Below are 22,002 nucleotides of genomic sequence, written 5' to 3' on the forward strand. Positions count from 1 at the left end.
GTTAAATGTGCTCTAAGGATTCTTCTTTGTTAATTCAGCAAAGAGACACTTTGTTTTTAATGAAACAACTCTATTTAACAACTTTATTTATATAAGAAGTTTTCTCACAGTTTTAACCCATGCATCATCTATAGTCTGTTCATTCACATTTTTTAAATAAAATGTTTGAGACACATTATTTTCTCCTTTGAGCAGTAGGACTTATTTCCTCAGTACTAAAACAAACAAAAACACTAAACAATGAACCAATGATGGTTAAGGTCAGGTTGTGTTTTATTATACAAATGAAATGCATACATTCTTTAATTATTCATAGAATCCTTTTAAACAAAAACAATGCATGTAGCATCCATAAACATTAAGTGAATCCCATCACAAACTAAGAACTTCTTTTAAATAACATGCCTATATTTCATAGTCATGGCAAATTGAAAACAACTTTGTTGTTATATTGAATTTTATTATCTTACAGCACTTTATGTTCAGCCTCACCGCCATAGAAAACTCTTGTAATTTCTGATAATCATGATAAACTGGACCACTTAAACCAAGAATAGTGCTGTCATAATTGTGTGGCGGTGGCGTATTTCGTACATATAAATATGTATTTTTGTTTTTAAATATGCTAGTGGGTAGACCTGCTTAGAGTGAACAAAGACAGGCCAGTATCTTAGAAAAGTTGTCTTATCTGTTATCTTTCTTTAAAGCTCATTCATTCTTCTAACTCTGGACCTCTCCATAATCTTCTGTTTTCATGTCGTTCAGCCCCAAGTCCTCATTCTGCTCAAACGTTCTTGTGTACTTCTCAATTTTCATCTCAGGGTCAGGATCTGGTGCATAAACGTTCTAAAGAAGAGAGCAGGATTAATTTATTTGGACATTTTAAAGCAGTTTTTTTAATGAATAGAAAAATAATTTAATAGCTTACCTGCAGGTAGCTATTTCCTGCTGGATCATCCAGGATAATGTGGACATCCATTTCTCCAGCTATGATCTTCACAGATTGCCCACAGACAAGAAATAAAATAAATAACAGTACAACATGGTTTGTGCTTTTGCAAAAATATTTTTTCTCAACATAAAAACCACACCGTTTTAATGTCACAGTTAATGGTTTATAACTAACCACTAGCTATGACTACTGTGCCTGAACATGGTAGACAGTAACCAAACCTCAATCAAAGTTTCTTAAGAGAACAAGTTTCAAACCTGGTCAATCTTCTTCCCGAATTGCTCCAGTTTCTCTGCTGTTTCCGTAGTGGAACTGTCTCCACATATGAATGGATTCTTCATAACAACCTGAAATGTCCAGAAAATGAAGAAAAAAAATGAGACAAGGAATTTCTGCAATTCCAACTATACCACACAGCTGTCACTGACACTCACCAGTTCTTTAATGTCCTTCAGAAGGCCTTCAAGAGTGGTGAACTTCCCTCCTAATGCTCCCATTCCCAACTCAAACTCAATCTCTGGGATCAGCACACTACACGTCTCTGACTGTCTCACACATATATAAACATATGGCATCACAATCATTGTAAAGAAGTCAGAACTGTTACTGACAATGCACTATTTTATATTAAAACACTCCAAATTAATATCTTACTTATTTTTAAACACTACCTGAAAATAGTTTAAATGATGTTGGAACTATATTTCTGCAAGAGACAGAAGCTCACATACTCTAGTAGAAAGCAATGGCATAGAAAACCTCACTACAGTCAAAAAAGTAAAAAAAAAAAAAAAAAAAAAAAATAGCACAACATTTGTTATATTGTCACCAGTGATGTCAGTACTCTGACTCTTCAGTAATGAGTAATCTAATGCATTACTATTTGCAATCCGGTAACCAGATTAAATTATTTTTCGCACTAAGGCACATCGTATTATAAGGCACATCATTAATGAACGTCTATTTTCTGGTCTATTTTCATATATAAAGTGCACTAGGTTATAAGGCGCATTTTAAGAAACACTTTTGAGAACTTCTAATTCAGCAGGTCTCGCCGCTGGGTGGTTGTAAAAGGGGAGGGTGGGGGAGGATTAGCGACCAACTATTAGCAGGCAATGTTACGCTGCTCCAGCAGTGCTAGAACCTCTGAACAGCGAAAGAGCTAGCATGGTTAGCGGGTAATACTAATGCTGCTCCAGCAGTGCTAGTCGGGTTTAGAAGCAGGCTACAGACTGATAATACTGCCCTCTGAACAGGAAAATAGGGGTTAACGGTTAATGCTAATGCTACTCCAGCTCCAGTGCTGGAGAACTAATCTGAAGCTCCTGTACATGGTAGAGGTGGGCGGATCGATCCAAATATCGATAATATCGATACCAACGCTGGTATTGAGCAATACTCGTGTAAAAATATCGATATTCAAGCTTTTTTCTCTGCCGCACGCACTGACTGCTGCGCACGAGGATTCACCACAGTCTACTCTCTGGTCTCTTGTTGTTGCACATGCGTCACATGGCTCAGCAAAGCCAGCCAAACCGCCATGCAGGTAGGCTCAGCCTGGCCCCGCCCACTCAGCGCTCTCCTCGAGTCGACACGCCTCTACCTCAGGAGATTAGTGTTGAGTGATTTTTTTTACACTCTGTTTATTTAAGAAAAACTTGCATTTGAATTGCACTGAAAGGAAGACAATTCCTTATTTTTTATTGTTTTTTTCCAAATGACAATTCTATTAAAAAAAAGAAACAAAGAAACAAAGAACTAGAAAAGATGTCTAGTGAGGGGAGAATTTTTATTTTATTTTTTAATATTTTTTTACTTTATATTTAAACTTTGTGTTGTTACTGTTCCATTGTTTCTAAACAAAAAATGTTGATTGTGATACTAAAGTATTTTGTTATCACTTACAATGTTTGGTGAAATTATATCCTAGGTTTTTGGATCATTTGGATCTATAAAGCTTAAATATTAAAAAGTATCGGTATCAGTATCGATATCGGCAATACTAGCCCTGCGTTTGCTTGGTATCGGATCGATACCAAAATTCCCGGTATCGCCCACCTCTAGTACATGGCTGTACTTCAGCAGAGTGGCATTACTGCTCCTTACAACCTGACTGAAAAAAAAAACATACATAAGGCACACAGGATTAAAAGGTGCCCTGATCATTTTTGGAGAAAATTCAATGATTTTAAGTGTGCCTTATAGTGCGCAAAAATACAGAACTTCACTACAGAACCAAGTCACTATGCATTACTTATTTGTGACTTTCTTTAATAAAACAATATTGTAGCGACCGGCTGGACCCATTAAACAATGTATTCTGGAAATTGTAGTGTGGGTTTGTAGTCGTTTAGGTGCTGCAGCAACATGTTATGTTCTCTCTCGCTCATTTTTGTAGTTTTAGCACAGCCACTCATTTTATTTTAATCTTATGATTGCTTTAACCCAGTTTCTTTTAATTTTTCCACTTAGATATCAAGATATTACCCCAGAACGGGTGGAAGGGAAAGTTTAGCTCATTCTGGCCAAAGGAGCTCCAACGGAAGCTAGCTACCCTGAGCACCAATTAAAAATCAAGTAATCAAGTAACACATAAATTAACTTAGTTACTTTTAAAAGGAATAATAAGAAATCAGTAGGTAACTACACCATCACTGCTTGTTGCACTGTATGATCACACTATATATATTTTTTTATCCAATTGTCTCTCTGGATCAGCACATTGACAGCTAAGCAAATATCCATCTTATCCTATTTCCTGTGGGACTATTTGTGTCATTTACAACTTGACAAAATATCTCACAAACAAAAAAACTCCTAAACCCTGAAAATTCTAAACTGTGGTGGTTTAAAACAAGACACATATTTGTACAAAGAATACCTTAAGCAGGTCTCTGGACATGTCTGAGGAGTCTGTGAGGTGTAGAGTGATTTTGGTTCCAAGTTCCTCTGTGGCTCCCCCTGATTTTACCTGTTTAATTAAAGAAAGTAGGTACTGTGTGATGCATTCAGGTACCTTCTGTACGAAATACAACAACGCTGCAAATACAGACATTTGTAGTTTCTTACAAAACATTCAGGGGACTGACGGGACTATAGACAGGCAGATGTCTATAGCAGGGGTGTCCAGTGTTGGCCAACATGGCTGCAGGGTTACCTTACAGAACATTTACAGTACATCTGGTTGGGTAGAAACACCTCAGTGAAAGTGGTAACCAACACTGGGGCTCCTCAGGGTACAGTACTGTTTCTGTTTCTTTTTATCCTGTACACTGCTGACTTTATATACAAGTCTAGATTGTGCCCCATCCAGAAATATTCAGACAATAAAGCAGTGTAAAAGAAGCAAATGATGTGGAGTATACCAATCTTATTACTGGTTGGTGCATACTAATTAAATGTATATATACAGCTCTGGGAAAAATTAAGAGGAGACCAATTCAGGTTCTAAATCAGTTTATATGATTTTGATATTAATAGGTATATGTTTGTAAGACTTCTCCCAAATTCCAAATAAAAATATTGTCATTTAGAGCATTTATTTGCAGAAAATGAGAAATGTCTGATATTAAAAAAAAGATGCAGAGCTTTCAGACCTCAAATAATAATAAGAAAACAAGTTCATATTCATAAAGTTTTAAGAGTTCAGAAATCAATATTTAATAACCCTGGTTTAACCCTTGCATGTTCTCATTCATCAGTCTTACACACTGCTTTTGGATAACATTATAAATTGGTAGAATCAAATGGATATATATATATATATATATATATATATATATATATATATATATATATATATAAATTTCCTGAGCTAGGGATTATTAAAGTAAAGTATGAGTATGAGGCCGAAAACCTGCACTGACTCCTGACCTTTGTGAATAAAATAGGGCACCCCTGCCCTAAAGTAAAACTTTTAGACTAGCTGGATTTGCAGCAAAGTTACTTTAGTGCTGCCACTATATTACTACTTGCTGTGTAAGTAACATGTTTTGTGTAGTTCACATTTATTGTTCAAGCAAAAGCTGTCTAAAATGCCACACTAAAAATGTACAATTACAACGGCCATGATAGCTAGCTTGACATGCTACTACAAGTAGTTCACACTCTTAGTTCAATGAACTATTCAGTCTATTTTAGTGTATTGTTACACTTAAACAAACTAGAAACTGAAAAAAAGATTTTATTTCTGACCTCGTTAGTTCGATGTCCACAGCTGTCACAGTTGGTGGCCATGATGATGACCTCTTTGAAGTGTGGGATTTCTGATTTCTAGTCAAGGAGACATTGATGACTATGCCAGCCCTAACAATTGAATTATTATTTTTTTTAAATTAGGATGGTTGACCTTAAATTTTGCTTCTTATATTTCAAGGATACGGACAAGCTTCATGTTTGTTGAGGCTGGAGCATTGCACTCAGGACAGTTGGTGTTGAACACAAGCACTTCGTTCCTCATGGTGTCTAGATCATTGGCAGGCTTGTCCTCTGGCTCTGGCTCAGCGTCCTGAAAAGATGAGAGCGTGGAGAGAAGCTTACAGTTAAGCCAAAACCTTAAAATCAATAAAATACTGTAAGAATATGAACTCAGATCTCACTCTCCTGAGAATATGTGCACCAAAGTATGTGAGAAATAACTATAAATGGCTATTAATGCTCTTAACCACATCATAATGTAAATTACAACTGGATTCAATATGAGGTAATGAGATACTTCAAGATCAAACAATAACTTTATTAACGTGGGATTGGAATTAATGCTATAATTAAGGGCTAAGTCATTCCTGGGGTGTTTAAAATCTTAGAGTAATTAAACAATTGCAATATTCTTAATAATATTGGTAGGTTTTATCATTATCCTCCTAAGACCCAAAATCTGCATTTTGTTTATTTATTTTGGGCTAATTGGCACCTGATTAGTGTAAAAACAAAGAATTATCATTTTACGTGATGTAGTTTCTAAGAAAATTATGTCCAACTATTAGGACTTTAATTTTATATTTTGATAGAACACAATGAAGTCGCAATATGTAATGATGTGCAAGACATTTATTTTGCGCCTAAACACAGCAGCATTTTTGCCCAAGTGCAAAACAAAAGAAATAACAATGGTTAATTTAAAGTGCTGCTTCAATACGAAGACAAAGTAAAAACCAAACATTTACTGTACTTATTGTTCATTTAAATTTCTGCACAAAATCGAAAACTGTAACATGTTAAACTCTTCTGACACCACTAGGTGACAGAATAATGACCTCATAAGAGCACACCAGGCTCTGTTTAGTGTTAGTGTTTAGTTTAGTGTTGTGGTCTACACAACACATGTGGACGCCAGGTCCTATGAGGTTAATTAAACTGATACTCTCCATTTACCCATGAAATGCTAAGCAGTATAAGTGCAAGACTAACTAGAACAAAGGTTTTCAGACTAGTGGTCTCAAGCACTGGTCAGTCACATTGTCATATCAGTACAAACAACAAGGTAAACAAACAAAGTATTGTGACTCTGGCCCATTAACTGTCTCTTCCAAAATGCTTTTGTTGAAGTAACTCTAATCTTGAGATTATGAAGCACTGTTGTGAGAATTTGATTGCATTAAGCGACAAAAACAACAGAGATATCAGAATATTGGATGATTACCACCCCATGTCATTCCCAGCTCATCCAAAAAAATACAGGATGGAGCTCCACCTTTGTAGAGAACACCGTTCCACTGATGCACAGCCCAATGCGAAAGATTTTAGAGTAGACGTACATTTTAAGACAAACACAGCAATGATCACTATGCCAAAAACAACAATGACCTGAACCTTACTGTTAACATAACCTGACTAAAAGGGATTCTCACATTGATTCCAAGGGAAGCATTCTGCTCCGGTGTTCGTTTGTAGTAAGAAACAGAGAGTGCTTGGTCCTTCTGGGGTGCACAGGGATTCTCAATAAAACTGTTCCCTGAGGGATCATCAATGATCTGTGACAATAAAGAAAGAAAGAAAATTGTAAATGTTAATATACAGAGATATGTGTAAAACACAATAAACATTCAGAGCTTTTAAAAAAATATGTTTTTGCTTGTAGTTTTACCAGTGTGAATTCTTCCTCCATGTCTTTCAACTTTTTGAGCCTCTGAATAAACTGGTCTATTTTGTTGGCCACTTCAGGGTCAGTTGCCTGTGAAAAAAATAAGAGTTAAAGAGTAAGAGTTTTAAAACTATCCCAGTTGTATCTAGGGTATGGATATAACACTACATCAACCATTGTGCTTTGAAACTTTCTCACCAGTCACAAACAATGTTTATTGGACTTATTCTAAAACAAAGTTTTTCTACAGTCCAGTGATGGTTTCTACTAGATTTTGCAGCATTGCTGTGAGCATCTGACTGCCTTCAGCAACAGAGGCATTAATGAGGCCCCAAAAGTACTGGATGGAGCGCAATCATTCCAGAGATCACAGTTTCACAGCTCAATGCAGAGGGGGTCATACCTTGCATTAGGCAAAGAGCCAACAGGGTAACTTAACCCCTTGATTTTAGCTGACTCCATTCTCAAATTTGAAAAATGCTTACACAAAAAGGGGGGGGGGGGGAGAAGTTTGGGAGGGGCACTGGATGATGTATGGGTTTAGGAGCAGGGCAGAAAGCAGATCTGATTGGGTATCATCGATTGGCTGATTGGCATATTGTGATCATCATAAATCATCCATGCCTATAGCACAGTTGAACCTAAGACGGCACCGCAGCGGCAGAAATGACCGCAATAAAAGCATTTATTGAAGTTTAGGTAAGGTTTATAAATATAAATATATAAATACTATAAAAATTTCAGCAGGACTGGTATGTTTATTTACTTCAAAGGAACACATTTCAGCTATTAATGAAAAATATATATGGTTTAGGGCCTCTTTAATATGTTCGAAATGATTAAATAAATCACAGAAGAAGAAAAAGAGGATGATATGAGAAACACTCACTCGTCTGATTGGTTGCTCTTGTTCTAGACCTGCCACTGCTCGGTCGAGAAGCCCCTCAATAGTTGATAGTGCTAAAAAAAAGAAAAAAATTAAAAAAGAGAGAGTAAATCCTTCAATGAACTAATCACTGTAACTCTTTAATACTTAAGCTTGGCTGAATGAATACATGGATGTACAATAATTTATGCATGTATTAATGCATAACTTTTTTTCAAATTAGTGGAAAGTGGAAAAAAGAAATATCTGTTGGAAAGTTTTTTTTTGTATTTCATAGAATTTGTATGTATTAAAAAAACTAAAAATGCAATGGAGCCATGTGCAAAAGCCTGGAGCCCTTCTTAGAACATATACTCTCTAGGTTTGGCCACTGTAGTACAGTAATTTGGAACTGTTTTCTTACAAGAGTAAAAAATATGTTAAAGAAAATCAAACTGAAATGCATAGAGCAATATGTGTAGGAAAAAGATTTGTAGTTTAAGCACAAGCAATGATTTTTGTTCTTTATAAAGCGCCACGAACATGCTCACTGTTTGTTCCAACTATGTCTAAGAGAAAGATGGAGTCTCTTATGGTGACGGTATAAAAATGAGATTACTCCTGACGGCTGTTAAATAAATATGTTGTGAGAGAATATATATATATTTTTTAATAATTATGTTTTTTTGTATTTTTGGTTACAATTTTAAAAAAGGTATTGAAAAGTATGGTTTGGGTATCAGTACCGAATCCAAAGTATTGTATCAGTACCGGTATCAAACATTTAAAAACGATACCAAGCCCTAGATACGGCAACCAAAAACTAATTTTAGAATCAATCATTACATTCTTAAAGCTTTTGACTTAAAGACCCTTGACATATACATCACAAAAAACATGTCAAAAGTTAAACATGCTGTGTATACAAGCCTATTAACGAATATTGCAAACCTAAGATAATTTTGCAAAGAATAGTAGGCGAATGTCCTAAACATAAACAGAAAAAGTCCTAGCTGGTTAAAAAGTGTAGAAATGTCAGCATGCAGACGTTTAGCAAACAGAATAAACACATTTAAAAATATTAAGTAAGTGTGAATTACCATTTTCAAAAAACAAAAAGGCAGTTTTATTTATTAATTTTTTTTTTTGGTGTCTAGTTATACTTACAGCCCTTCTGTGTGAATGCAGGTATTTCAAAATCTAATTCTGGAATTCTGGTAGTGGCACTGTCTGTCTTTACAACCTCACGGTTCATGTCCTGCGGAAAAAAAGTTATCACACTATTGTCATATATAATTTCTCCCAAGAAACATGTTCCTGAAATACTACACTGGAGTACACATACTAAAACTATGTGCTGATGTATGGGGAACAATAATTAATAATACCTCTTTGCACTTTATTTTGAGGTTATACGACACGCCCTGCTCTTGAATTCGACCCGCAGACTGTATTTCTGTGTTGGTCCAGTGGCAGTGGGGACATGTAAAGGAACTGATGATTATTTCTCTGAAGAATGGGATTTTGGTTAACAGCAGACGTGTGTTTCCCTGAGGGGATGAAAACAAATCAGTCATATATAACATCAGCTAACGTTAAATAACAGTCTCATATAACCCACCTACACAGCAAACATGGGCACGCTTTTTTGCTGCCTACAAGGTTGTTTCTGGTGCTTATCTTATTTGGGCTTTTTCCAATTCCATTTCTTTAACTTACAGACTGCATCCTGAGCCTTAGAACAGACTTGATCAGATAGACTGATTCTACCCCTTTAGAATAAAGGCCCATGTCAAAAGAATTTATTATGCTTAAGTAAATTCCTTTTTACTTTTAAACGCGCCAATTTTAATAGCTTTCCAAGATGTTGGCTGCCAGCACTGAAATAATTTCCCTGGTTCAGGGCTCATCCCCACTTGGCAAGTGATAATAATAATAATAATAATAATAATAATAATAATAATAATAATAATAATAATAATACATTTTATTTTTATAGCGCTTTTCAGGATACTCAAAGACGCTTTACATTGCATAAAAAAAAAAAAAAAATAAAAAAAAAAAAAAACACAATATGAAAATACATAGGAAATAATCAACATCATCATCATCATCATCATCAACATCATCAATACCATACAATAGAAATCAAATAGAGCAAAACAATCAATGCATAAAAGATAGAAAATTAAAAATGTAATTTAATGAGTTAAAAACAGATGAAGAAAAAGGGAGGAGAGGAAAAAAGAAGAGGCACACAGAAATGTTGCATCATGCGTTGAAAGCAGATCTGAAAAGGTGAGTTTTGAGGAGAGATTTAAAAGTGGGAAGATCAGAGCAGGCGCGGATGTGTTTTGGGAGAGAGTTCCACAGGGAGTTCCACAGGGATAAGAATTTTACTAACAAATAATATATTAATAAAGGCTTTAAACTATTAATGCATAGTTGTTTATTTTTTTTATTGAGTTTTTGTTTTAATCTATGTATTAGTCAGCAAAATAGCTAAGTCCATAAATCTAGCTAACGAAATGCTCTACAGTTTGTGACTGTCAAAATTGTATCTGTTTTCTGACGAGTCAAAGAAATGATGACGTAAAAATATGAACTTGTTGTATGACTAGTTACGTCAACAATATCTGAAATACAGGAGTTTGTGACAACCTGAAAACTTTATCCTTAACATCGATTAAATTGTCATCAGCTGAATTCAGAGGGCAGCTCATTATTTATTTTTCTTATTGTAGGCACGTGACTAAATATGTTAAGGATAAAATGCTGATGCAACATAAACAACACAACGTCACATTTTGTATTTTAACGTTTTGTTCTAGAAATCAGGCTAGAACTAGTGATTTGGGACGTAAACGTTTCGTTAAAGCATGTGGGTTGGTAAATAGGTTTGAACTGAACTGTAAAAGAGTTTCAGTACCCTTATATGTTCTCTGGGTTCTTTATAATTTAATCTGGCGGATACATTGTTTTAAAGAAGTTTACACAGCTTTTAAACGGTCTGTGGCACACCGGTATTTCGCCGTGGCCTCTTTGTGGTTAAAGGCAGCACTGTAAAACAGCAGACAGCGCTGTGTGTTTGCTGGGCAGCTGCTAATCTACCATGTACAGAGATTCTGCTGGTTAAACTATGTAAATTAAGCTAAGTTACTGTGAAGACTAGGTTCCACTCACGTCCTCGTAGCAGTTCATACACAGACTCTGGATCTCCGTGGGCTGAGTCTCCTCATCCTCCGCGCTGATCTCCCTAAACACGCCGCCCCGCACGCGCTCCTCTCCGATCACCGACATGCTTCCTTACAGCTGACAGAACCGTCCAGATACTCTAACAGACTGAACCCAGATCTGAAGACCGTCGGAGCTGCTCTTAGAAGCTTCTGGCTATCACATGTGCGCAATCCCGTCCAGCGACTACCGGGGCGAAGTTGAAACCGCCTGCCAAAATAAAAGTCCTCGACTGGGGCAAAACCAGAGAGAGAAGACCGGGGTTAACCAGGGAGACAAGGAATTTGTAAAGATAAAGTAAATATACAACATGTTTTAAAAATTAAAAAAAATGTAAAAAACAAAACAAAAAAAAACAACAACAAAAAACTATATTTTAATACGTTTAAATACATTATCAGCAAATAAATTTTTATTTAGGAAAAAAATGGCTTAGTATTTATTTATTATTTTTTTAATTTGAGTATAGTTTTTACTTTTGAGTAAACTAATAAAAATACTCAAATTTAGTTACAGGCAATTTCATTAACTAGTCTCAAGTACATTTTTCCAGAGCAGTGTATTCTCAGTACTGAAACATTTTATACTGTTTTGTGTTAAGAAATTAGTAAAATTAAATACAAAATAGTACAAAATTAAGTAATAGTTTATAATAGCTATAATAGAAAAGAACACTGTGATGAAATGTCAAATAAAATTATTATTAAGTGGGATTTTTTAGTTATGGGCAAAATGATTCAAAGCATCAAGGCTTCAGTATAAGTAATAACAGTGACATCTGGTGGTGATCTGAAGCCATGGCAGCCGCTCAAGCACCAGACTTTACAGTAACACTGAGACGGCTTCAAATCCCATTTCAACAATAAAGGTTTTTTAAAAATAATGTTTTTTTTTATCACAATACATTACACAACAGTAAAATAATTACACTGTGTAGGAGAAATATGAGAGTAAGTTTCTACTTACAGGGTATATAGCAACAAAGCCATTTTAGATATTATATTTATACACATACTTATCAGCTTATCATCATGACTTTCAGCATTTGCCCATCTCTAGTGATTTTACATAGCAGAGGAAGAATACCCACGTTATGATGTGTCCCATGTTTTTTAGTCACCAGAGGGCGCTGCCGAGTTTCTAAACGAATGGCTTCTGGCACTACATCACCATCCAATCAGCTCAGAGTGGCATGACGCTAGCGCCATGATTCACCAAACCTTTGGTTTATTGTGTTAATATATATAGAAATATAAAGATAAGATTCCTTAGCTGTTTAGCAAAACCTATTATTCTACTGTCTGTAGTTAAATTTCTAATATAACGGGGTAAATAAGTGAGCAGGCTTTTCATGAACTGGATCTGAGGTTGTGTTCTTTTAACACCCTGTCTGATCTACAAACACCACTGAAGTCTTGTCATCATTTTCTACTTGGTGCCATGTTGCTATATTTTGTTACTGAATACATTATACTTCTATACAGTTAATAATAATGTATTGTTATTGTGTATGTGGTATATTTTTATATATTTGTAACATAAAAATATATATATATATAAATTATCGAAATAGTTTGAATCACAGGTACAAGATACCAGAGCTAAGAGCTGAGAATATATTACCCACGTTTAACACTTTCAAATAATTTGAAGCTTTTTATATTGCTTTTTTAAAATCATCTTTTAAAAACATTCAGGTCACCTGTTAAGCATTTGAATCAGTCAAAACACTTGAAACTGTAATGAAAAAAGAGAATTGAATGTAATCACCTTTAAAAAAAATTAAATCAATTTCAAAAGATGCATTTGTAAAAAAAAGAAATTACATTTCAGAACACTTTCAAAAGATCACTGAAAATAATATTTTAATCAGTGAGGTAAAATCACCTACATAAAACAAAAAAATTCTGAAGTCTGATTCAAACTACTTTTTATAAAGAAAGAAAAGGAAATGATTAGGAAGGCAAGCCACCTCTGTCTGTCTCTCTCTCCTGTGCCAGTTACATTTATCCATAATATGTTACAGTCATTTTTATGTGTTTTCGTAGTTGTCTTGATTCTGTGCAAGAACAGTGTGTATAATAATAACAATATTTTACTATATAAAACTTTGCAATACAATCCTGATTCCAATTCTTTTAGGTAATATGTGAATTAATATACATGCATTTGTATGTGTCCATACATAGTGTATGAGTTTAACCTCCCATGATAGAAACTATTAGACCTGTGTTATGTTAATACTGATGATGTAAATAAACAATGGAGAACAAAAGGAAGTAGAGTTGTCAGATGTGATTTATTATTATTGTATTAATGTCGTTATCACTTAGAGTTTTTCTGGTTTTCATAATCATACTTCACATTGCTTTCTTAAAGTGCATTTTCTATTTTCACAAAATATCTGTTAAATAGTAATTGTCACTGCATACAGATCAGATCTACTGGAATCAACATATTTATTCAATATTCTATTTTTTTTTGTTTATACTTCTTTAGTCAACTTCTTCAATGGTTGGTCCAGAAGATCCACCACCAGTGGGCGCACCGCCAGCTCCAGGGAAACCTCCGGGCATTCCTCCTGGCATGCCCCCTGGCATGCCTCCAGCACTTTGGTAGAGCTTAGTTATGATGGGGTTGCAGACCTTTTCCAGCTCCTGCTGCTGATGCTCGTATTCTTCCTTTTCTGCAGTCTGTGGAAAAAAAACAAATAAAATGGATTTAAGGGCAAAACATTTCTTGCAAGCTGCCATTGAAATAGTGTTACTGGTTTTAGATGCATACCTGATTTTTGTCAAGCCAGCTAATGATCTCATTGCATTTGTCCAGGATCTTCTGCTTGTCCTCATCACTGATCTTGCCCTGTAGTTTATCATCCTCCACAGTGGACTTCATGTTAAACGCATAAGACTCCAGGCCGTTTTTGGCAGACACCTTGTCTCGCTGCACATCGTCTTCTGCCTTGTACTTCTCTGCCTCCTGCACCATTCGCTCGATATCCTCCTTGCTGAGACGGCCTGTTAAAAAAAAACAATTAGATGAGCAAACAGAACTAATGTACTGAGGCACTCAATAATGTGAAGCCTATTTAAAGTTCTTTAATTTACCCTTGTCGTTGGTGATTGTGATCTTGTTCTCTTTGCCAGTGCTCTTGTCTACAGCAGACACATTTAGGATGCCGTTAGCATCAATGTCAAAGGTGACTTCAATCTGGGGCACTCCGCGAGGAGCAGGGGGGATTCCGGTCAGCTCAAACTTGCCCAGAAGGTTGTTGTCTTTGGTCATGGCACGCTCACCCTCATACACCTGGTTGGAGCATATTTCAATTCAGTGATGAGTATTGTTTTTTTGTGTTTGAATCAACATCAGCTTTTACAAATTAACAAAAATTATTGAAAGTCAGACTTTCTAAGATTTTCTCACCTGAATCAACACACCAGGCTGGTTGTCTGAGTATGTGGTGAATGTTTGGGTTTGTTTGGTTGGAATGGTGGTGTTGCGCTTGATCAGTGCAGTCATGACTCCACCAGCTGTCTCAATACCAAGAGACAGAGGGGTGACATCTAGCAGCAGCAGGTCCTGGACATTCTCTGATTTGTCTCCAGAGAGGATGGCAGCCTGGACAGCTGAAATGTAACAGTTACAGGTTGCCATGAACTGCCAGAACTGCCATGGCACTGTTCTTTATTCAACATAGAAATGGCAAGACGTTTATAAATTGTGTAACCGACCTGCTCCGTAAGCCACAGCCTCATCGGGGTTGATGCTCTTGTTCAGTTCTTTGCCGTTGAAGAAGTCTTGCAGGAGCTTCTGGATCTTAGGGATACGAGTGGAACCACCAACCAGGACAATGTCATGGATCTGAGCCTTGTCCAATTTTGCATCACGTAGAGACTTCTCAACTGGGTCCAAGGTACCACGGAAGAGATCAGCGTTGAGCTCCTCAAAGCGAGCCCTGGTGATTGAGGTATAGAAATCAACACCCTCGTAAAGGGAGTCGATCTCAATGCTGGCCTGAGTGCTGGAGGACAGGGTGCGCTTAGCGCGCTCGCAGGCAGTACGCAGACGACGGACAGCCCTCTTGTTGTCGCTGATGTCCTTCTTGTACTTGCGCTTGAACTCGGCAATAAAGTGGTTGACCATACGGTTATCGAAGTCTTCCCCGCCCAAGTGAGTGTCACCAGCGGTGGATTTGACCTCAAAGATACCATCTTCAATGGTCAAGATGGACACATCGAAGGTGCCACCCCCAAGATCAAAGATGAGGACATTCCTCTCTGAACCAACCTATATGAAGAGGATTTTAATGTTTATAACGCATTTATTGACTGAAGGGTGACATTAAAGTTGGTTTAGATACAGATACAGTATTTACCTTTTTGTCCAAGCCATATGCAATGGCAGCAGCAGTAGGCTCATTGATGATTCGCAGCACATTTAGACCAGAGATTGTTCCAGCATCTTTGGTGGCTTGACGCTGTGAGTCGTTAAAGTAAGCTGGCACTGTGATCACAGCATTATTGATTGACTGAAAAGAGAGAAATAAAACATAAAACATTTTGTTTTCAAAAATTGTTTTTCTAAATGTTTTTAAGAGAGAAAAAACATTATTCAGAATTTCCACACACTTACCTTTCCAAGGTAGGCCTCAGCGATCTCCTTCATCTTAACCAAAACCATTGAGGAAATCTCCTCTGGATAAAAGTTTTTGGTCTCTCCTTTGTATTCTACCTCCACTTTGGGTCTTCCCCCATCACTGATCACCTTGAAAGGCCAGTGCTTCATGTCTGACTGAACCACGGTGTCCTCAAACCTTCTTCCAATCAGACGCTTGGCATCTGAAATAAGACCAAAACACTGTGGTCATTCAACTTGTGGAAATGCATTTTAAGTTATTATATTATTGATATAAATTCATCTGGAAACAGTGAAGCAATAATAGGAAGGCATTCACACCAAAGATTGTGTTGGTTGGGTTCATTGCCACTTGGTTTTTGGCTGCATCACCAATCAGTCTTTCGGTATCTGTGAAGGCCACATAGCTTGGCGTGGTCCTGTTTCCTTGGTCGTTGGCAATAATTTCAACTTTGCCATGCTGGAAGATTCCCACACATGAGTATGTGGTTCCCAGATCAATGCCTACAGCAGTTCCCTTGGACATGGTTTCTGCAGAAACAAAGAAAGTTTAGACACGTGATTTGAGGGTGGAATAGACTTCTAGACTCCACTGTGTACTTTGGAGTATTGGACTACTGAGTCATACCACCTAAGCAGGTTATGGAAAGTTGGTTGCAAGCCATAATTCTTGTGAAAAGAATAGAGCGTTTGCTAGGAAGGCCAAACAACAACAACCACAGTCAATATTCCTAATATGTGCAGCAATTAAAATTTGTTTTAAAAGATTTCAACATCTGAATCAAAGACGTGTGTGTGTGTGTGTACTAGTGTAAATGCAGAGGGAACATTTTTTAGACTAAACACAGATATATCACATGAGTCAAAAGTTTCTGGGTTGGGTTTCTGAAATGATTTTTGCCATTGAGACGATAACATGTGGTTGAGCGAGTGGGACACATAATACCTTGTCTACTAGACATGAATTTCTTTTTAACATTTTAACAATGTGCTGCATTTAAGCAATCTGCTGCATATAGATGAACTCAAATTCTAACATGGTAAAAAGAAAAAAAAAAAAACATCACCATCAATTAATGGGAAATCTCACACAAGCAAATATAACAGCAGCTTAGCCCTGCTTATTGCACTAGAAAAACGTCAATGATTTAAAGCACTTTTAAATCATGTTTAGGGATGTGTTGGGAAATGAGAACACAAATTTTGCCTATTATTTTGCTTATATTATTATCTTTCTATTATATGAGCTATAACTCTGTATAAACACCAATAAAGCTTAATTAGTCTTCACAATTTGGTGTGGGCAAATAAATAAATAAATAAAAATAGGTGCAACTTAATTTAACTGAATAGATTTAACAATAAGTGATCAAATTAAATATACCAAAAAAAAAAAGACACTGACATTTTTACACTAAATATTTCTTCTTCTCTATTGTTTAGACAGAAACAGTAATGTAGACTGAGGTTTTATGGTAGGGCTTGGAAAACACAGGTAAGTATAAAGTATACTGTTTCACTTGGGGCAAGAGGCTTCGTCATTCAATGCCTCTGTACGGTAGGGTTCTCTGATGACTCTGCATTCAGGAAAGAGGAGGGCCAGGCTTGGCTGTGAAATATTAATCAGTGCTGGCCTTCTTGAACATTCTCAGCAGAATAAAAACACACACACACACTTCAGTTCCAGCTTCTCAACCCTGCTGTCTCGAATAGCAATATACTAGTAGCCTAAACAGCACTGAGTATTACATGGTTATATGTATCGGAATGAAACCAAATGAAGGAAAGAGCTCATCAAATAGACCCTTTAAACCGACTGGAAATAAAACGAGAAGTGACGCAGTTTGTTTGGCGCATGGGCGTAAGGCGATTTGATGAGGCTCATCTGCAGCCATCTGGAGCGGAACATGCCCCCTCCCCCACCCGCACATCTGAAGGACAAAGCCGGTGTTCTATCGAGTTGTGCTACCCTGTCAAACCATGCTACCATAGTGTATATTTGGACGTAAAAATGCCAGAAAAGCTCCCTATTCAAAAATGATTAAGGTAGAATATTTGGAAGGGCTGAATTAACATATCACAATACAGTTTAGAGTTAGTAGGAGTGATTATGACCCGTATTTATTTATTTTCCTTTATGTCATTGCTCACTTATTATTACTTTTTTATTATCAACTGTAAATGTTTACACATTTGTAACACTCAGACAAATAATGTCAGTGAGCTCCGGTTATTTAATGCACACAAGAAAAACAGAATTGCCATAAAATAACTGATAAATTAAAAAAATGTGTTTCCGCGCATGCGCATTGGTGTTGAAAAGCACATTTCGATGGGTAGCAAAACTATACAGCACACCGGGCTGCTGCAGCCGCGGTGCAGCGGGATGCAGACCGGACTCGTCTGTGCAGGGGGGTAGATAACCTAGCTAACCGAGCTCCAATTCACTGCAGCATCACGTATCCCGCCGACTCAAGATGCACTTTATTATTAATCTAGGGCTACTTCTTTTTATCGCTGCTTCATCATATCCAGCCCTAATAATCGACCTTATAGAATTTTCCTGTGGCAACTTGCCTGCAAATCCCAGTCACACTACCAGGCTTCGTCTCAATTGCTTCCCTAATCCATGCATATGGCACTAGATATACTAGATGTAAGTAGGTCATAGAAAGTGTCATAAATAAATAAATAAATAAAAAGCAGTTTGGGATTTAATTGGTTGGTTCGAGCTGTACGACCAACCATTCCTTATTCACTGACATTTAAAACGCTTTTAGAATGGAGAAGCCAAGCCGTACTTGCACGACTTAGCTGTTACATAACGCTAGCTAGTTAAGACAGTGAGTACACTACCTAGGGCACATAGAGGTATTCGAGACTCAGCCTAACCCTAATCTATTAAATTCAGTATCCTCAGCAAAAGCTAATGCTTTTAATTTAATTTTTTAACAAAATGCTAAAACATACCAAACACTGCACAAACAAAGCGGGTATATAAGCGCAATAAAGAATAACGCAGAGAAATGATTAAATACCTGTTTTTTTTATAGCAGGATGCTGCTCTCCGTCTGCGCCGTCTCTCTGAACTACACCGCTCGCACTGCGGGGAGCACGCGCTTTACCGGCACTCCGTGCGCAGTCGCGAGCCAATCAGATTGCAGGAAAGCGCCTCGTGCACCTTCAAGGCACAACGCTGTCGATCCTTCTAGTAGTTTCCAGGCCCTGATGGAAGAATGCGCAGGAAATGCAAGTTATTTCCCTGTATTTACAGATTTATGAAACTACTGTCGTAAAGCACTGCTGCTGGTGCAAATTATTCAGAATCTAGAAATGGCAACATTTCATTGTCAAATCTGGGTTACATAACTTTGTCAGAAAATAGAAAGGAGGTGAGGGGATTACAGATTAACATAGCCTGAAGAGTGTTCCACTCATTTCTTTAGTTGATGTGATTACACTGTTTTACAGCTTAATCTATTTACCTGGGCGCAACAGAGCAAGAATCAATGGCAGGACCGAAGGAATAGATAGATGTACTGTGAAGAATAGAGGTTACACAGTTTAGACTGAATCATTCAACTTTTATTTTTATTTGGGAAAACATTGAGGGCAACCCTTATTTTCATTGCAGTCAACTTAAAAATGTCTGCACTAAAAATAAGAATACAATTAAAATCAAGTATTTAATCGAGTTAAACCAAGGAACTTCATAAAGATATAAAAATAAAAGCATTAGAAAAACAAAGAATTAAAATTTAATTAAGAAAAATTGAATAACTAATTCAAAACATAAGGATAGTAGACAGGCTAAAATAAATTAAAACAGTCAAATTAAGAGATACATAATTAGAATACAAACATACAACTTTTTGTTTGGTAGAATATGCATCAACTAACTTATTATTTTTTATGCAATACATTAATTTTTATTTATTTTTTAAATACAATAAATTGGTACTGTGACACACCTAAAGGACATATGGATTAAAAAAATACTTATAGAGACACGCCTGATAAATATACTACAACTTTTTGTAAAGAAAAACACACTAAGTTTATAAAGAAAGTAAATGGTTTAAATAACAGAAATAAAAGGAAGCAATAAATAAAATAAAAAATAAAACTTATCTAAAATAGTTACAAGATGGTTGGAAATTAAAAGATTAAACTGATTTAGTGACACCAGCGAGCTAAATTATAGTGTCTCCAGTAGTGAATTCCAGCTCGCTGGTAAAATAAGTAGGCTTTGCTCAAAGTCTAAACCTGCTCTACTTCCCTTAATCCACCAGATGGCAGCAAGCCCGCTTAAAGCTCAGCCTTTAGTGAAACATTGACGGCACTTGCTCAACCCTATAATTTGACTCAAAATCTGTGAGTGGAAATTGTGGAAATAAAGGTGGGGATTGAGCAGATTTCTCAAAAAGGAGTTTTATTTTGTTTTCTAAGAGATATTATTTCATAACCTCTTATTACAAATAATTCAGCTATACAGCTCTTTGAAAACATGCTGAAATTAGGCCTACCTAGTTTTGGGCCCCATTAGGTTTGTGTTGGGATTAGGAGGAGTTAAGCTTTGGCCCCATCTTGGCTGTAAACTGCACGTATGGTCCATGTGAGGTTAAGGTGGACTGTAACAGTTAGGCTCATGCTCAAACCCAGTCTATGTGTACATGACAGCCTACTCATCTAGACAACATTCCAGCCAACATGAGCATTGGCTGGGTTAGTTGCCTTATACATCACTGTCCTAAACTATTAAGGCCATTAAATTATTTATATCACATTTGTTTTATTATTTTCTTTGGGGTCTGAGTTTGATATTTGTGTGCTTATTTATATAAAAAACATCAATATCTTTTTCAGCTTTATTTTTTCTTTCAAGTTTCTTAAGACCTTCTCCCTTCATCTCTGAGAATTAAACAATTAAAGAGATTTTTTTTCTACTGCAATGTTGCTCATTCAAAATGTAATGTTAAGCAAGCTAAAAAAGTAGAAAGCTACCTGGAGATATTTGTCTAGCTCCACTGCTCCAGTGACTCAGAATTTCTCAATAAATTGTCTATTTTTGCTGTATAAACTCTGTAGTCAGTGTGGGCAGTGGTGTAGTCCTGTACTTTAGCCCTTTTTATAATATTACTCATTTTACATTATAATTTTCCCATCTCTTGTTACAACTTAGAAGCTTTTGTTACTTAAATTTTAAGACTGAAATAACAATTGTCTTCAGTATAGATTGGCGTGGCATGTGTATGTCATGTAAAACAGCAGTCTGAGAAGATATTGTCAAGATATGTGGGCAGAACTGAACTGCTGTGGTAGATAAATGTAAATTTCAGTTTCTATTACATCACAAAAGTACTGAAACAGGCTGTTTTTGCAGTTTTGTTATGAGTTATGTGCTGTCTGGAGGAGACAAAATTAAATATGTATTAACCAGAAACCATATTTAACATTTTTAATGTTTCACAAAAGTCTGGTTCATTACAACAAGTCAGGCACAACATAGTGATAAAAGACACACACATACAAAGACCACAAACACAAACACACACGCACACACACACACACACACACACACCTGCCATTTACACCTGTCATCACCATGTGTTTTGTATTCAGAGAGTCTCTAAATAATTGACCGGATTCAGTTTACACTGTCATTAAACTGTGTCCCCAGTGTAAACAGATAAGATCCAAATAGGTTTTTCCACATAAAAACACAACAATGAAATTCACAGGATTGTCCTACTTCTAGAGATTGTGCACAGGTTAGAGTAACAGTACTGGTTCTACAGTGTAATAGAACAATAGATGGTTCCTGCATTTCCATAACGGCTTGATTGAAACTGTGATAGATTATTTAAACTGCAAAGAAAAACTCTGCATTAATGCTCTTATCTACTGGTAAACAAACACAAACATACAGTCACACACACACACACACACACATATGAGAGGGCATTAGATGAAGAGGAAGAGAAGTCAAGATCCACAGCAAAAATAACTTAATTTTTTTTCAGCTGACATATTTCCGCTTGCCTGGGGAAATCAGATCACAGTAAACACATTTACTTTACACTTCTTAAAACTTGGTAAGTATGCACTATATTGGTGTCTGGATGCTTCATAATGTAATTTGAGTGATCTGATCCTAATCTGATCTGGTGGTGATTACACCTGGCATTTCAGAAGGACATGTGGAATCTAAACATGTTCCAATTACCAGAAAAG

The 22,002-nt window shown here is 36.4% G+C and overlaps 1 protein-coding gene and 1 pseudogene across 2 annotated transcripts; both read right to left on the minus strand.

Moving 5' to 3' along the window:
* Positions 1–249: 249 nt before the first annotated feature.
* zpr1 (ZPR1 zinc finger) lies at positions 250–11,337 on the minus strand. Of its 2 annotated transcripts, XM_007258125.4 has the most exons (13): positions 11,083–11,336; positions 9,288–9,449; positions 9,067–9,157; positions 7,924–7,994; positions 7,038–7,124; positions 6,802–6,924; positions 5,333–5,459; positions 5,147–5,217; positions 3,834–3,923; positions 1,387–1,497; positions 1,210–1,299; positions 929–994; positions 250–846 (listed from the first exon to the last, which is right to left on the minus strand). In XM_007258125.4, exons 1-13 carry the CDS (start codon positions 11,197–11,199, stop codon positions 721–723), a joined length of 1,332 nt encoding a protein of 443 aa, XP_007258187.3. In that variant the 5' UTR covers positions 11,200–11,336; the 3' UTR covers positions 250–720. The 2 variants fall into 2 exon arrangements, with proteins under 2 accessions (XP_007258187.3, XP_022537076.2); XM_022681355.2 differs by lacking the exon at positions 9,288–9,449 and having other exon boundaries at positions 11,083–11,337.
* A 2,076-nt stretch (positions 11,338–13,413) lies between these two features.
* On the minus strand, positions 13,414–18,957 carry LOC103045801 (heat shock cognate 71 kDa protein-like; annotated as a pseudogene).
* Positions 18,958–22,002: the final 3,045 nt, after the last annotated feature.

The sequence above is a fragment of the Astyanax mexicanus genome, chromosome 20, assembly GCF_023375975.1.
Source record: "Astyanax mexicanus isolate ESR-SI-001 chromosome 20, AstMex3_surface, whole genome shotgun sequence".
NCBI lineage: Eukaryota > Metazoa > Chordata > Actinopteri > Characiformes > Acestrorhamphidae > Astyanax > Astyanax mexicanus.

Excerpts from the sequence above, each read along its gene's own strand:
- zpr1 (XM_007258125.4), bottom strand. The coding sequence starts at position 11,199 with ATGTCGGTGATCGGAGAGGAGCGCGTGCGGGGCGGCGTGTTTAGGGAG. Across the intron at positions 9,158-9,287 it reads TCAAAATAAAGTGCAAAGAG|GACATGAACCGTGAGGTTGT; the intron begins GTATTATTAATT and ends TTTTTTCCGCAG. Across the intron at positions 5,460-6,801 it reads ATGCTTCCCTTGGAATCAAT|GACGCTGAGCCAGAGCCAGA; the intron begins GTGAGAATCCCT and ends TCATCTTTTCAG.